We start from the raw sequence: 18,093 nt of genomic DNA on the forward strand, positions 1-18,093 counted from the left end.
CAATTCAATGTAATTGAAATCATAATTAGATATATTTTGTGTTCCTCATATATGTTTTTACCTTTCTAATAATTATTGTCATAATAATGATTCAAAGAAGCTCATTCATTACCTCATATACTAATGCTCATTTACTTTTTGAAACAAACGTTTCTCATATGCTTTAATAATATGACATGATTCTATGGATTTGTGTTTAAACCAGAAAGCTCATTCCAACATCCATAAAGTTGGTTCGCTCAGTGGTACTTGAAGATTGTAAGCCGATTACATCGAATATAATGGTGACGTTTTAGACTTTCTTAATTTTTTAAATCACCATAGAATTGGTTAATTTACTAAAGTTTATTTCACGTTTTAGGTGAGAACATACGTCGTTTTCAAAGGACGTAACCTTGGAGTTTATGAAACTTGGGAGGAAGCGCAGGATGAAGTTCTCGGATTTAATAACGCAGTTCACAGGTCTTACCCTACACGACAAGAAGCATTGACAGCCTTCAACAAGTTCATGGAGAAAAGGCAATCTACATTCACCGGTTGTTCAAAGGGATCTGAGGGATCAAGTTCAACGACTGCTTCAAAACGTACTGAACACATTGAATCTGCTACTTTGGATAGGATAATTGATGCTCAGATACAACTAGCACATGAGCAACGTCAACATTCGTTAAGGGTTGCAGAGATTTACGAGGAAGTTGAAAAAAAACTACGGTCGATTCGATTAAGCCATAATGCAAAGTAGAAACTGAGTTGTATAAGTTAAGGATGCTTAATGGAAGAAATGTATGGAAGTGGCCGAAATATATATTGTAGACTCCTGTTTTTATTTGTGTGTGTTAAGACATATGTATTTGGTTAAGATATTGTTATGCTTGATCAATACATTTTCAAGGTTGTCATATGCATTCTACTAAAGCTTATTATAGATTACTGCATAATTAAGAGCTGGAAATGACATGGCTATGATACTTCCAAATGTGTGGTTGGTTGGAAATATAGATTAATGTCACTCTTTTATGCAAAGCATCACCAAATAATGAATGCAAGTGAAGGGTAAGAAAACACAATCTTACAGGATTTGTTCCTGTAGTGAATCTATTTCTTAGCAACTTTTGTCAGTGCTAAGATTTGATGGTTCCAACTATTCCAGAGAATATAATTGATGGTGATCAGATGCACAACCACCAAATTTATTCATTTCCCAAACTCTATTGACGGCAACACGGAATGAATGCATGTACTTAAATTAAGTTTGGTGGTTGGGAGGTCAGGATGAAAATTCTTTGTACTCCCACCTTTATATACATATACATTCTTTGTACTCCTCTCCACTAGCACTTACTTTTCCATTAATCGGCCAACGATAGGGACTCCATAATGTCTGGTGGAATCAGCTCTTCATCATCTAACTCTGTTCCAGCCAAAAACATGAAAAAATGTGTGCCACCAAAAATTATCATATTGTCAAGTGATTCATCAGATGGAGAAGACTTCGATGATGATCCAGATTATGCGGCAAATAAGGGAGTCGAAGTGATGCTGCTGTCTTCGGACGACGAAGACGATTCTATGATTGATAGCAAAACTGATAGTGAGTCAACACACGACACAACTGAGACTACTTCTGAACCAGAATATTTTGAAGTTGACAATGCAGGGGATGGTGCGAACTGTGAAGACACCCAACATAATGCTAGTTCCAGTGGCTCTTCAATGGAACTAATGAAAGATAACAGTTCTGAATCTTACATTCCAGAAAGCTCTGACTCATCGGCCTCATTTTTCTGAAATATGTAAGGTCGAAGGTACTATGGGAAGTATATGTTAATATTGTTCTGCTACTAGACCCTCCTCTTTTTGGTACCATTTTCAAGTACGGTATTTTCAGACCTTAATATGTGTCGCAGAAACAAAGTTAGAGCGGCATATGTACAAGCAAGGGTATATATATTGGAGAGGCCAAAGACGTAGCATGATGTTGTTAGGTTAATGTGGTGCAAATTGTATCTTCTTCGAACAAACATGAATAGTGCTAGTTGTTTGTATGGACCTTATGTTTGTGCTCGTATGGACCTTATGTTTGTTCTCGTAATGGATTTCACATTATTATGTGTGATAACTGTCTTCGCAAAAACACAACTTGATATACGAGACTTCAACCAGGTTCATGCACTTCATGGCTTCAGCTATGTGCAAGGTCAAAATGTCATATTCAACCATATGGGAAGTGTATCTGTATTTCTCATTGTTCAAGACTTCAACCAGTTTCATGCACTTCATGGCTTCAGGGAATATACATAAAAAAGATGTTCCAGTAAACTGGCAATAATACATAACTCAACTTATTGAAAATAACACATCACATAAATTTAGCAAGCAAGATATTAAAGACCGGGCATGATTTGGACTACGGACAATTTAGCAAACTACTATCACAAGCCTTGACAACCTTCATGAATTGGTGTAAAACTTTATAGCTTAATAATTTCATACTGACCCACTCTTCTACGACGATGAGGAAACGCTTCCAAAATATTTCAGAAATTAGAAGATACAAACAACAAATATGATCGTCCAACACATGTAACACAGTCTAACAATTTATAGACTATGCACAACTATACAAAAACTAGAAAACCCATGCCTTATATACATAAACAGATAAATATACATAAGCTCGACTTCAGTGAGCAAAATACAATGTAGGAAAGTACAAAAATTTGTCCCAAATACATGGTGATCATCACATGTATGGTATCTTCAAAATATCCCAAAAGAAGTACATTGCTGAGAACATCTAATTGCAGGTACAAATCCAGACAGAATAGAACTACGACATCAACCAGAAAATCCCCCTCCTCTTAAAAGCAGTCTTGCTAATCGCAATCTTCCGGGGGTATCGTAACGTAAGAACAATGATAATTTGGCATGGTTATCCACCAAAATATCGGTTACAGTTACCTTCTCGTCTTCAGTCAGTTCAGGAATTGATTCCATCACCTTCAACACATGGTCTTGCGCTACAGACATTTTCTCATCGTCTACTTGTCTCTTAGTTTCCATTTGTTTGACGATGTCTGTGAGAGTATCTTTCGTAATGATAGCAAAATTATTTATGGCTTCAACGACTGCATCATCATCATCGTCCACTTGCTTACGTTTCTTGCCTTTCGATTTAATAGAAGATGTTGGCATGGCCGAGGCCGTCACAGACACAGACATTGACTCAGCTGCCCCTTCATCAACAGAAAACAGATCCTCGAGGCTCATCCCTGTATTGCTTGGTATGTCGGGTATCATCGCGAATACTTCTTGAACTGAACTTACAAAGTTGTCACGTGTAACACCGTTAGCCCGATCATTTCCAAATATTTCTGCCCAATCATGGTAATAGATCCACCTCTTGTGCCTAAGGGTGTGTACACTGTTGTCCGCCTAAGAATTCCATAGAAACCCTCAAAATCAACATAAAACAATGCTAAGTAATGAAAACTTTAGTGTACCTAAGACTACCTTAATGAGTGCTTCCCAGATTTCATTTGTAGCTTCAATCGTCTTTTCGGTATCATTCCATCCCACTCCACTTTTGTTTAAAATTGCCACCAGAGCTCCATACAGTTTCTTCCACACGTGAACTTTGGAGTGAATATGTGGATTGCCACGCAGATTGGCTTCGGGGAATGCTGTTTTCAAACGATTTTCAAGAAAACCCAAGTACCCTGGCCGAAATCCGTTGCCGCTCTTCCAACCTTCCGTTGAAGCATCTTTCAAAGCTTGAACAAGGACCTCCTCTTCACGTTCACTCCAAGTACGTCTAGTCTTATCAGTTTTTCTTCCCTTGCCAACACAGCTCCCAGCAGTGGCTCCACTTTGCATGATTTAGAACTTGTATTCCATCGCTGTCCAAAGACTGCATAGAATACACTCCAAAGGTCATTATATTGTTCAAAGTATTGCGCTGCAAATTAAATTTATGCAAAAAAAAAAAACAATTAACACTTTAACAAAAAAATAAAAACAGCCTACGAAATTTCAACCATCAAATTCACTAATTAAAAGGGATGAAATCCAGTCAATACATTCACGGTGCAGATTAATACGAAAACATAAGAAAACAAGAAAAGAAATTTAAGAGTAATTGTTCCACATCGAAATGGCAAGGTTCTCCCTCCATATATCCCATACATCTGATGATTCAAAATTGTTTATGAATTCATCTTGTACATCGTGTGTTGGAGTAACAGCATCTTCAGGCGTTTCGTCAAGGGGATCATCAGGCATCTCAGACCTAATGAAGTTATGTAACAACATACAAGCCAATATGATTCTGTTTTGTGTTTTCAATGGATAGAACGAAGGACTTCGAAGTATGGCCCAACGTTTTTTGAGCAAACCAAATGTTCTTTCAATCACGTTTCGAGCTTGAGAGTGTCTCCAATTGAATAACTCCTTATAATTTTGTGGACCAATTGCACGGTTCCCCCAAGCATCCCTATGATAACGTACTCGTCTATAAGGAGTTAAAAATCCCTCGATGTTGGCGTATCCATTGTCACATAGATAATAACAACCTAAAAATGAAAGAAACAATGTATTAATTAATGGATGAGTACATTCTGATTTTTTTTAAAAATAAAATATGACTATGCTCACCTCTAGGAACTTTAAATGTCTCGTCACCGGTCAACGCATCACGAAGAACTCTAGCATCTGCTGCAGATCCCTCCCACCCCGTAAGTGCATATATGAACTTCATGTCACGGTCGCAAACCCCAAGAACGTTGACTGAAATTGTACCTTTTCTTGTTCTATATCGTGCCTTGTCAATGTTTGGTACATTAACACTGATATATGTTCCATCCAACGCTCCAAGGCATCCCTGTACAATCACAATATGAATTTCGATTAAAACATGAACGTCAATTTTGTATTAAAATTGAAACAAGTAGTTCAAGTTACCTTGAACCACTTCCAACTATCGTTAGTGCAAGTGTCGTCAACAGGAGAGGGTTTTACCAGTAGTATAGGATGCAACATCAGAATTGATCGGAGTACTTCATGGAAATGTGTGCTAATTGTTTGTCCACTACGCACATAGTCATGACCTACGACTCGGTTTTTCTTGTGGTGAGCCAAAATAGAAAGAAACATTGCGACCTTCTCTTCAATACGCACATATCTTGACTCCATTAGCCCTCCAACGTTAGTTAGCAAGTAACACAATCGTGCAAATGCATTTCTATTCAGTCTTAAGTTCACCACGCACTGCACATCTCCTATGTTAATAATCCTGTGCAAATGATTCATCTGCATACTAATTTTTTGGGTAATGCTGTACGAGGCTGCTGTTCTACGCATCTCACGGAGTCGTTTTGCAATTTTTTTTTTCCGATAACGTCTCAAAAGGAACAAAATTAGCATTGACTGACACATGATTTGGTGCAGCAGCACAAAAAGTACAATATGCCTACGCATAATGGCCAATCTCCCAAGATACTTCACACTAGATTATAAATAAAAAAAATAAGTTAACCATGCCGGAGAAAACAACAAACTATATTCTAATTTTTTAAACACAAACAAAGTCTTTAAAATATTCCTTCTGTAAAATGTCATACAAAAAAGTGTCACAATTATTTTAATTATTCTTAGAAGGGGTAAACATGCTAATTTTAGATAAGCTACGGCTCATGAAATCTATCTTATACAAATTGATCATAAATCTTAAAAAATGGTGAATCCAGCAATCATTTCTTCGCTCTATGGTTAACCGAAGTCTACACCTTCTTTCATCGTGAATCTCATTTTACAAAAATGATCAAATGTGCCTTTATATACACCAAATTACAGAGTGCGTATATAACAGATGATCTAAAAAGTGAGCACCATCATTAGTTTAAATCGAAGGAGTATAGTAGACAGAAAAGAAAGAAAATTGAATTTCACCGTTATTAAAAAAGATATAAAAAAGGAGAATCACAGAAAAGAAAAAATTTTGACATGAGACCACAATTCTTGTGCACAAAATGATTTTGGTCAAGTATTGTAACTCAGAAAAAATGAAGACGCTTTACACAACCAAAAAAAATAAGTCAAAAGCGATACCTTGAACAAATATTACCGGAGTTTGGAACCTATGCAGCAGAGCAGAGGTTCTTCCTCTTCCTACGAATTTCAGAAAAGAGAAAGAGATTAAGATATTAGAGAAATGAAGTTCTTCTACACATATGCTTGGATTGTTATTTCGCAACCCTATTGAGCATCAGATTTACCTGTAATCGTTGAGAGAAGCAAAACCCTAAACACAAATCTAAGAAGAAGTCGGGGACATGAAGCTGGAAAGAGGAGGGTATTGTTGGAATAAAGAGGAGGATAGAAAGATAGATTGATAATACACAAGGTAGACGTGAGTTTAATTAACTCTCCTTCAAACAACCCAATCTCATGTACGGTACATTAGCTCACTTTATTTGACATGCTACCAAACGAATGATAAACCCATTTTGGCACCCACTATCCTACCTAAACTACCTTACCAAACGGACCGTTAGTATCGTTTGTAAAAACCGCTGCTATAAACTGTTCTCTTAAAAGTTTGACATCATGAGCACTTTCAGGAGCGATTTATACATACTGGTGCTAAAATGTTCTCAACGAGTGCGTTTAAGAAACCATGCTTAAAAGTAAGATATTAGGAGTGCTTTCTAGTAGCGGTTTATACAAATCAGTGCTAAAATGTGTTCAACAAGAGTGCTTAATAAACTGCGATTAAAAGTACGACATTAGGAGCGCTTTCCAGCGGCAGTTTATAGAAATTGATGCTAAAATGTGTTCAACATGAGCGTTTAAGAAACCGAGCTTAAAAGTACGATATTAGGAGCACTTTCTAGCAGCGGTTCATACAAACCGATGATAAAATATGTTCAACAAAAGCATTTAAGAAACCGTGCATAAAAGTTCGAAATTATGTTCAACAAGAGCGTTATACATAAACCCCTTGCAAGGGCTTAACACTGCAGATGCCCTAAGAGAGAGCTGAGGGTGTTATATAGTGTAGGGCTAAATTTATTTTGGGCCGAAATGGAACCCATCCAATTTCAGATAATCCTTGCCTACATTGTCATCTGCAGCTAATTCCGGCCCAAATAATCATACCAACTTTGGAATATGTTTGAAATGCTAATGAATGATTTCCCCCAGTCTGTCAAAATTCCTTTTAACACACGTCGTTCTGTTTGTTTCCTTTGAAATTTTGATTTTGACACTTTCATTTTGAATTTTGGATCCTGGGTTGCATTTTGCGCATCTGAATTCATGATTTGTGCGGTAACTAATGTTATAAATTTGAATCCAAGTTTTGATTTATTGTATTATTTGGAACTTTTGCTCTATTCTTTTTCTTGATCTAGTGGTTGTTCAATCTATTAGTAATTTAACATTGATCGCTTCTGCTTACCGTGGAAAGCCTCATGTGCCTCGGCTAAATAGTGTGGTAAGTTGAAATTTTCCTGATTTGGTTTCTAATGTTTTTTTTTTGGGGGCCATTTTTGCTGTTTTGTGCACATTTTTTGTGCTATTATTATTATTTTGGAATTGTGTCTTTCAACGCACTTATTATGGATTTTGGGGGATAATGCCCATTTTAGTCCCTCTTGTTTGTGACTTATCCAAAAATAGTCCCTCGACTTATCGGGCCGCTTAAATGGTCCTTCGTCTTTCATAAATTTTCCGCATTTGGTCCCTCCCGTCAACTCGACGTTAAATTTTCACGGTGATGAAGGCCCACATCCATATCTCACATTATAGCATATTTACTTCTCATTTATCCCAATTTTTGTTCCTCTCGTTTTTCCCCAATCAAAACCCTAGAACACAAAATCCAAATTTGAAGCTCCTAACGTTAAATCACGCAAAGGTAATTTCCAGAAGACATCACGCGCACTGCTGTCTAGTTGTTGTGGGCGAAAGAGGAGGACAAATCCGATCTATTTCTTTCAAGAAAAACTTCAATCAATGGTGGTAAATTTTTATTCACATTCGATTTCATAATTATCGGTTAATTATATTCTTAGGGCATGAAAACAGGGAGCAAGCTCTAGTTTTAGCTTATTGATTGATTACCCCATTGCCAATGAACAGAGAAAGGGTACGACCCACCCCATTTTAAATGAACATATGTTTTTATTAATTATATAATCTGAAATTTTGGTTTTTGATTTATTGGATATTTAGAGAAAAACATATGTTGTTTTTGTTGGACGCAAACCTGGCGTCTACGAGAGTTGGGATGAAGCATACGCACAAGTTATTAAATTTGAAGACAATGCTCACAAATCATACTATAGTAGAAGAGAAGCTGTTGAAGCGTATGACGCATTTTTGAAAAGACAGGTTGCCGCAGCCGCTACTGCTACTGCTACTGTTGCCGCATCCGCTACCGCTGCTACCGCTGCCGCCGCCGTCTCTTCCTCTAGTACCGGGAATAAGAAGAAATATTCAAGTTCAAATTCGAGACATGATGAAGCCTCTTCCTCTGTCTCTGGTACCTCTGCCTCTGGTACCGATTATGAGAAGAAGAAATATGCAAGTTCAACTTCAAGCCATGATGAAAAAGTAGCTCAGCTATGAATTGCTCGACTGGAATTAGAACAGGAGAATCGTAGGCATGCTTCTCGAATTTCGGAGATAACTGAAAAGATGCGGCAGATTTCGGAATCCTTCTAGTTTATGTGTTTATGATGGTTGAAGTAGTTGTATGGTTATGTTTTGACAAGGTACTTGGTAGTTGCTCGAGCATATGTGGTTATTTATTGACTAGGTGTTTGAGAATTTTTTATTTTATGTAGTTGCTCGAGCATGTGTTTATGCTTGATGAATATGGTTATTGACTTGGTACTTTGAAATTTTCAATTTGTATTGGCATGATGTTAGCAAGTTTAAGAAACTATGTTGTTATTGGTATCAATAAGCTTGGTGATTCACATCTCATTCTTGTCTTTCCAGTTGTTGTTCGTCTGCAACTTGTCGAAGGCAGACATTTACGTATTATGCTTGATGAATATGGTTATCATTGTGACATATTTTTCTGCTCCAACGAAAAAAATATGTTGTGTGCGAATGTTTTTTTTCTTTCTGAAATACATATAAATGAGGTTGTGACTTCAATAACAATTACCAAAACAAAGAAATCGCAAAATCGCAACCAAAACAATTAGAGATGAAACTGTCTTCTGGGAAACTGAAATCCAAGTTTCACAAAAAAGTACTAGTATCAAGTTCATACATTAACTTATGCAAACGTCTTCGCAAACGATGTAAATCGAAGTACAAGTTTTGACAAAAAAAATACTAGTCCCAAGGTAAAGACCCTCTTCGTAACCCATCAATAATCTTGGAACGATGTCATCACATTCACTGGATTGATGCTGTTGTTTTCTCCTTCGTAACAGGGTGATCTAATCGAGATCCGCTTGACTCTGTTGGTGGTGTCTTTTTTTTATCATTCAATGAAGCTCTTAGATGAGATAATGTCACGAAATTCTTTTCATTTTTCACAATGAAATCATTCTTCACCACTGAATTCACCTGGCACATGAATTTTTTTTAAAAAAATTAAATATAACCAATGAATATATACATAAAACCGTAGCATTTATAGCCCGAAAAAAAACAACATATTATGGTCCATTCTGGCACTGATCCTGACATGCTCTTTTCGAACAAAAATAATCAGCAGATTGATGTTGCTGTCCATTCCATCTACACCTCATTTTCTCAATGTTGAAACAGAAAATTCAAGTCTAGAACATGCACAAAGAGTATAACATCAATCTAGCATGATCCTATGCCATTCTTACATTTCATTCCTAGTTCAATCATCAAAGAACTAAGCTATAAACTCAAGCTACATCAAATATACTATTTACATCAAATTCAACTCATTCTTACATTTCATTCCTAGTTCAATCATCAAAGAATGCTCCTAGTTCAATCATAAACTTCAATATATAAAACACTTACATTGATTGAAAATACGGCCTTCGAATTACCAGAAATATTGATCCCACTTGCTTGTTGTCGTATAACCTGTTATCATCGATCCATACAGCAAAAACAGAAAGGAAATAAAATATTAGTGTCATATAAAACTAAAAATTCAAAAACACATCAACATAAAAACCTGTAATTTCTTTCGTTTCTTCGACGCCAGTTCATCACGCATTGCTGCCTTATCAGATATGAATCTTTCATCACCATCTCCTTCTAAAGCTTCATCCCAGCTCTCCATTTCATTGCATCCCTGTGGAGCTGACTGCATCTCACCAATATCCATTTCATTGTATTCTTCCAATGTTGTTTCATTTTCGTTTTGCTCCATTTCATTGCATTCTTGTGGGATTGCTTGTTCCTGTTCCACAAATTTACTTTGTGGTGATCTAGGTCTGGTACAACTTCTCTGGTTATGGCCAAATCCACCACATCGCTTGCATTTGTTGTTTCTTTTTATCTCTTTCAGCTTTGTTTGGTTTGAAGCTGGTACTTCATCAGGTTCCCTTCTTCGCAACTTCGCTGGCCTACCAACTCTTTCCTTATAAACTGGTGGTAAGGGGGGGATTAAGTCACATGAAGGCCACAACTCTGGTCCATTTATTGGCATGATTGACCTTGCATAACATCGTTTGTATGCTTCAATGCTATAATAACGATGCACATAAGCCTCTGGATTTTCTCTTTTGCACCACATAGCACATATAGCATGTGGACATGGAATCCCAGTCATTTCCCATCTTCTACAGCTACAACTCATTTTACTTAGGTCAACAGAATGCTGATTGCGTGGACCAGAGATCTGAAAATGCATCTCATCAGCCATCATCGGTCTAAACGTAGCCGCATCCTTGCAATTCTTTGCCATCACTACTTTAATCTTTGGGCATATTGCACCATCCCACTTCTCTGCCTTTGACCTATTCAACTGAAATCTGACCATCAACATATTTCTAATCGATTCGAACATTGGAATTATTGCCTTCTCCCTAGCCTCTAAAATCATACTGTTGAAACATTCACACATATTGTTCAAAAGTATGTCACATTTGGGGATGGTGCTAAAGAATGCCTTGCACCAGTGATGTTCAGGTTTTTTGGCCAACCATGCATATGCATTTCCATCAATCTTCTTCAAATCTTCCATGCGTCTTTTGAACTCTTCAACTCTTGTTGCTCTTGCTGCAGCCCAAAGAGCATTTTTGATTGCCACACCTCTAAAACCAGCAGCTTTCATGTTGCTCAAGAGATGCCTAACACAAAATCTGTTTTCAGCATCGGGATACAAACTCTCGAAGGCAGGAATCAACCCTTTTTGTTTGTCGGACATAAATGTCCAGCCATGCTGATTTTCAAAGCCGATATCTTTATCTAACAACCGAAGAAACCACACCCAACTGTCCTTAGTCTCTCCTTCAACCAAGGCATAAGCAATAGAAAAAATATTATTGTTAGGATCTAGGCCAACTGCCGCTAATAACTGCCCCCCTGTCTTTGTTTTCAGAAAACAACCATCCACACCAATCACGGGCCTACATGCATCCTTGAAACCATCTTTGCATGCCGAGAAACAAACATAAAGTCTTTGAAATCTTGGCTCATCATCATCTTCTGTCAATTTCAGAATTACAGAAGCACCTTCGTCAGTCCTCTTCAATTCAGAGCAATAATCTCTTATTCGGCTAAATTGTTCTTGTATGCTGCCCTCAACTAGTTTCATTGCTTTTTTCTTAGCCAAATAAGCTTGCTTATATGAAATAGTTGTGTTCAAAGTGTTTTCTACCTCGACTTTGAACTCGCTGGTACCTAACTTAGGATTTGACTTGAATTTCTTCTCAAAAGTAGATCCCAACCAGCCTGCTTTGATGCTTCTGTTCTTGCTGTGCCAATAGCAATTGTCATGCTCGGGGATAAATGTTTTTATTTGCCAACATGAGTCTTTATTCATTGGTGAACAAAGAATACACCAATTACAACCTTCATTGATGCATATACCACGAAGTCTTTTGTTGTCATTCTTTACAAACTTCACTGTACGTCCTCGTCTGATACAATGACTCTCTATTGCAAATTTGGCCTCATTCTTTGAACTGAATATCATACCGAGCTTCAAATCAGGATTTTTAGAATCTTCAATAGGGTCATACATTGGAAAGGTTGGTGCATCGTCCTCATCAGATTCAAGAGCACTCCCAAAACCATCACTTTCTAGACAGTCATAATCCCCTTCATCCTGCCCCATCCTAGACAGCAAGTCATCCGAAATTCCAACATCTTCCACTACATTTTTCCCTTTCAAATTTTCAGCAGCATGATTCTTCAGATTCTCCGCTAACTGAACTTCTTCCTCAAATTCAAAATCACTATCATGAAAACCATTTGCACCGTCTTGAGTGGTTGCATCTTTCTGATTATTTGTAGCTACTTCAACATGTTCCATGTAAACTTCAAATTCAAAGTTATGTGGGATATGATCCTTAATTTCAAGCACACCAACATCATTTTCCAAATATCTCCCTTTGGTTAAACTTTTTCCGAGCTTGTGCCAGAGCTTGAAACTATTCTCATCTGTAAATCCCAACTCTTTTGCATACCCACGAAGTTCAATTATCCCCAACTTATCCAGATCAACGAAGTCGAAGTATTCAATATTACCACCTTTGTACACTTTTTTTTTGCGAATTGTTTCCATCGTACCACCGTAATATAATTTTAGTGTGAAACATGTAGGTTCTCCCATCACACCTGGAAAAAATACAGGTACTGAATTTCAAACCATAATACAACGGATAAACTTTTTTTGCTAACTAAATTAATACTGTGTATAATAAAGTAATACAAAAATTAATATCGTGCAGAAAAAATTACTATAATTTGGCGTGAAACTCAGAGAATGGGAGCTCCGTCTAGCCATAATTTTGCAAATGCTGCTTATAAACTATTGAGAGATGTTTGCCTCCATGATATTCAACAGCAGATTGTTTCCTCTCATGTTGAAAATAAGGAAAATCACCTACACCGTAAACAAACTATTATTTTATATCATATAACAACAATTTAATTCATGAAATTTTATATCATATAACAGGCTGCCTAGAACATTTTTTTTGGCATAAACTAATACTAAGCCACAATTTAATTCATTAAATTTTCATGTTTGATATTATTCTCACTTATTACAATAACTGTTGTACTAGATCAAACATAGAGCAAAAAATACATGAATTTGATAGAAAACAGAGTAGAACAGTGAAAAAGTGGGTATCAAGGGACTCAATTCAGCAACCACCTCATCACCATTTCCCTTCAAGATGTATACCTATGGTAGTTCTGGGCTTCAATTGCCATTTTCACAAAAACCAAAGAAATCCTAACTCAAATTTCCATCAAGTAATTTCTGACTCGTGAGGTGTTAGCTAGAATATTCATCTCAGTCAAATTTAATCTGCAGCTTCTACCAAATAATTATATATGCAAGCATTTACCTTAAGCGAGATTTGGATTTGAAAGAGATGACCCGATCTTCTAACTCAGATGGAAGAAATGGTGTGTTCTAGGGTTTTGAATTGGGGCAACACGTGATAAGAGTTAGAATTTGAGAAAAATGATAGAAATATGGATGTGGGCCTTCATCACCGTGAAAATTTAACGTCGAGTTGACGGGAGGGACCAAATGCGGGAAATTTATGAAAGACGAAGGACCATTTAAGCGGCCCGATAAGTCAAGGGACTATTTTTGGATAAGTCACAAATAAGAGAGACGAAAATGGGCATTAACCCGGATTTTGGAGAATAGGTGGATATATTGTTTTTTCTGGTTTCTCATTCGATGCCCTATTGATATTACCAAACAATCATCTATGAAAAAGATGTAATAATTAGGTTTTAGATATGATTTCAAAAATATTTATTGAGGATATAAGGATTGTGACATTGGCTTGCAATTTGGGCGAATTGAGGATATAAGGATTGTGACATTGGAAAATCGAAATTAATTTAGGGCTTTGTTCCCCACGTCGTGAGATTCATTTTGGTATCAGTATTTCGAAGAAAAGCCATGACCTCGAGTTTGGCCGTCGCACCGCCGCCGCCCTCTTCGTCAGAAAACATGAGAAAAACATCGGGTTTTGGTTGTTTAGGTTAGGCCTAGCTGTAGGGAGTAAGATTTCAAAAGGCCGACCAGTTTCCTACGAGTGTAGATCTGCCCAGCCGCTTTCTGTGTGCTTCCGCCGGTCTCCGGCTATCGTACTTCGAGTTGGAGGTGTTAAACTCGATTTTTCCATCCTTTGTATTTAAGTTTAGCTACTAGCTTGAAAGTGATTTTATTTTAGATCGAATTAAGGCAATTCTTGGTTCGATTTCGATTCAAATATTTGATAATTGTTGTATATTTGATGTAGGTTCGAACTTTGCATCGATTTGAGGCATCAGTTGAAATTCCAGAAGTCTGCTTGGTGTATTTCGAAAATTCAGATTTATAGATCAAAAATTTTCGAAGTATTGTGTAGTATGATGCGAGTATTGTATAGTTCAATCCCTTATATTTATTAAATATAATTATTGGAAACTATTATGCGAATCTTTTAAATAGACATGCAAGGTTGAGAATTTAGACTAACTTTAGACAATTATTTATTTCGATTCTAGTTCTGCGATGATTGATCTAAAAATAGTGATTTTGGAAATTTTTTAGTTTATAATCAGTAAGGTTTGGAAATTTTGAAGCCTAAATTGTGGATTTTGAACTTTTAGGCTAAATTTAGATTATTGAAATTAAATAGGAGTTGATACGAAATAAATAATCTGGCCACAGGTTTGGATTCTCCGAGATGATGGTAGGATATTTGTTGTGGTAAATTAAGCGTCAATTGAGGTACGTATGAACTGTTTTTCATTACTACGTCTATAATGACGTTGGATGATATTAAGTATATTGTGTTGAGTCATTATGTGTCTTGTGTGTTTATGTGGATGATATGATTGCATTCACGCATTTATGTTAATTGTTAACGTGCAGAGTTGAGAATAATCCCTATTTATTTTTATAAAATTAAATAAGTTCGCATTTATTTCAAATAAATTTTATTGAAAAATGTTAAGTGATATTCGTCAAATAAGTACGTTAACAGCATTACATAACTCGTTGAGCCTTGATTCCTTATACTAGTTAGTTATATATTTGCCGGAGGATGCCCCGTGTATCTGTACTGTTAGTTTACTTTGTTTTGGATTGATGTTTGTGTGATCGAGCCTTGCCAGCTTCTGGCCAGTGCGGCTATAGATTTGTGAATTTATTATATGATTCTATTTTCGAGTATATAGTGTTATTTGTGTTGTTCAGATTTTTGGGATGTCCTACTTATAGGGAAGTCATGCCGAAATTTATGTAGGCCCAAAAGCAAATTTTTAACTCGTTTACGTTAGTTAATTCTTGTTGTTTGGTCATTAAATGTTAATCAGGATCACTGGCCCTCACAGTGCATGGGTATATAAGTGCTAAATCACACATCACTAAAAAATATAAGAGACCATTGGATTGGCCAATAGGAGGGAATAGAAAACCAGAGTCCAGAAATAACTCATGATGCAATAATAATCCTGGCATACTCTCCAAAAAAGTGAAACTCAATTAGTTTTCAGCATTGTATGCAAGTGTTTGGGACTCATCTCCATTTTGCAATATATGCTCCATCACTTCCCCCTTCTTGACTGCTAAATTTCAATCAATTTTCTCTGTTTGCACAAATTCAGCATGCCCCCCTTTTTTTTTTTTTTTTGGTTTTTTTGCCTTTTTGACTGTTCTCTGTTATGTATGTTGCGCTTGTATTTCGCTTTTTGTTGGCATGATGTTCACACGAGCACTCATGATTTATGGTGTTTTTGAGATGTTACTCATGGTGTGGAGAAACTAAAATGTGCTATCTTTGTATGACAAAGGTTTATTGTTATTTTGTCGACAAATATTGGCTAATTCTTTTAAGAATGGGGTAAATGAACTGGTAGTCAGTCAATTAGTTGGTTGAATTGTTTATCTGGTGCCATATATCTTTTGTCAGCTATCTTCTAATACATGGAAGTTTTTTTTATGATAGTAAGCATTTAATTCTTTCTTCTTGGACCACTAAATGGAGCAATCCTATGGTAGAATCCTCTAAATATTGTCCTTCATGTCCATTAGAGCGTTTGTAATATTTTAATGTCATTTCAAGTTAAAACTTTATGGATTTATAACTTAATGTTGTGCTTGGTTGCATTGATAGGATTATTGAGTGACAAATTATGAAGTGATAAATAATCTGATTTGGTTGGATAAAAATTAAGATAATAATAAAACTGTTGTCTATGTTATTATTTTGAGACAAGAACTTTTGTAAAGTATGAATGCAATTTTTTCCCTTAGAATTTTTTTTAAAAAACAATGTCTCCATTGTTTATTTCCTTTGATAATATTTTAACCATTTTCATATTTCAATCCATCAGTTCTTCTGTTGAGAACCAAAATCAATTCCTCGTACTCTTGATCCAAATTTGTGAAAAATTATCAAAAGCAACCGGCAACTGCACTGAGTGCCGAAGCTCCAATAAATACAACATCCACACATCTATACCACATTTGTGCAAACCCTAACTTTTTTGAGGTCATTCATTCCCATACATTTTCAACCTTTACTTTCTGATGATTTTTTTATCGTATCAATTTTTTGGTAAATATTTAATTTTAATTTTAACTACCCTTTGCCGGTGGATGATGATCTCTTAAGCCCTCTGATCTTCTGTGCAACCTTGACTTTCATGTTGTTGCAAAAATTTGGAAATGAGTCTTGTTTGCATTTCGTACTTGCATACAAACTGGAGATGTTGGCTTTTGTGGAAGCAAGATTAGTATATTGAGAGAGAAATGATGGTACATATTTTGGTCTTCTGTGTTTCAGTTTGGGTTGTTAATTTGCAGTTAGTCATCCAGGCTACTCCCATTTTGAAGATAATTTTTTCACTTCTCACGAAGAATGCTCATTCAGCCTCTTTCTGAAATAGCATTACCTGTTGTTTCAAAGTAGGGTGTCAAGAGGTAAACCAGACGTGGGATAACATGATAATTCATAATTCAACATTCTGAAGGTTGTCAGAACTACCAATTACCAAACAACATCTAAAGAGTAGTTGAAATTTGAATGCATTTAAATTTGTTCTAGCCGTCTCTGAAATTCCGTTATAGACTTACATTGGGTAGGTTATTACAATTTGTTCCCTTCAAGTTATTCTGATAATGGAATGTTGAACATCTAATCGTTATTATCCAACCTTTGCTTAAATTGAGTACGAATGCAAACTACTCTGTTGTCTATGCTTTGGCGGTCTGGCTGCAAGTTAATTTCATTAGTAATTTGACAAAATCCATAAACTATAATGCCTTACATACACACAATGCAGGTAGTTCCAACCCTTGGCTAGGTTAAGAAAAACTTGGCTAGGCATTGCAATGGGAGGAGGTTCCAGCGGGCCGAGGCTTTCAGGGATGCAGAAGCAAGTGCTTGCTTTATATCGAGGATTTTTGCGTTCAGCGCGCACTAAATCCCCTGAAGTAAGAAGCAAAATCGAGTCAATAGTTTCAGCTGAGTTTCGCTACAATTCCTCTCAAATTGATCGCAAGAATTTTCTGTATATTGAGTACTTGCTTCGTCGAGGCAAGAAACAACTAGATCAGTTAAATAGCCCTGATACAGTTGGACTGTCATCCTTAAATGTTGAGGTTCCTCAGTCCAAATCATTTAACTGAAATTATTATATGACCATCACCCACTCATTTTTATTGTTTCCCCATTAATGGCAATAAGATAAGTAATTCCTTGTAATTTTGTTGTACACTCCGAGTCATATTGCAGGTTCATTATGAAATGAGCTTTCAAATTTCACACTTCAATGTAAATACAACATAGGACTTGGAGTGTACAATAAAATTACAAGGAATTACTTATGGTTACGTTGTATTTTACATATGGTTATATATTACTTTTTAAATTATAAAAGTGTCTTAAATGCACTTTA

At 36.3% G+C, this 18,093-nt stretch overlaps 1 protein-coding gene and 1 long non-coding RNA gene across 9 annotated transcripts; one reads left to right on the forward strand and one right to left on the reverse strand.

Moving 5' to 3' along the window:
- Positions 1–5,402: 5,402 nt before the first annotated feature.
- Positions 5,403–6,367, reverse strand: LOC140879675 (uncharacterized). The gene is made up of 3 exons (XR_012149484.1): positions 6,273–6,367; positions 6,106–6,165; positions 5,403–5,503 (listed from the first exon to the last, which is right to left on the reverse strand). It is a non-coding gene; the product is annotated as an uncharacterized lncRNA (long non-coding RNA).
- An 830-nt stretch (positions 6,368–7,197) lies between these two features.
- On the forward strand, positions 7,198–17,968 carry LOC140880389 (uncharacterized). Of its 8 annotated transcripts, none has more exons than XM_073284764.1 (4): positions 7,198–7,326; positions 7,429–7,492; positions 14,861–14,920; positions 17,479–17,968. In XM_073284764.1, exon 4 carries the CDS (start codon positions 17,528–17,530, stop codon positions 17,822–17,824), a length of 297 nt encoding a protein of 98 aa, XP_073140865.1. In that variant the 5' UTR covers positions 7,198–7,326; positions 7,429–7,492; positions 14,861–14,920; positions 17,479–17,527; the 3' UTR covers positions 17,825–17,968. The 8 variants fall into 8 exon arrangements, with proteins under 8 accessions (XP_073140865.1, XP_073140864.1, XP_073140861.1 ...); XM_073284760.1 differs by lacking the exons at positions 7,198–7,326; positions 7,429–7,492 and adding exons at positions 13,883–14,308; positions 14,448–14,570; XM_073284763.1 differs by having other exon boundaries at positions 14,861–17,968.
- Positions 17,969–18,093: the final 125 nt, after the last annotated feature.

Source organism: Henckelia pumila, chromosome 2, assembly GCF_033568475.1.
Source record: "Henckelia pumila isolate YLH828 chromosome 2, ASM3356847v2, whole genome shotgun sequence".
NCBI lineage: Eukaryota > Viridiplantae > Streptophyta > Magnoliopsida > Lamiales > Gesneriaceae > Henckelia > Henckelia pumila.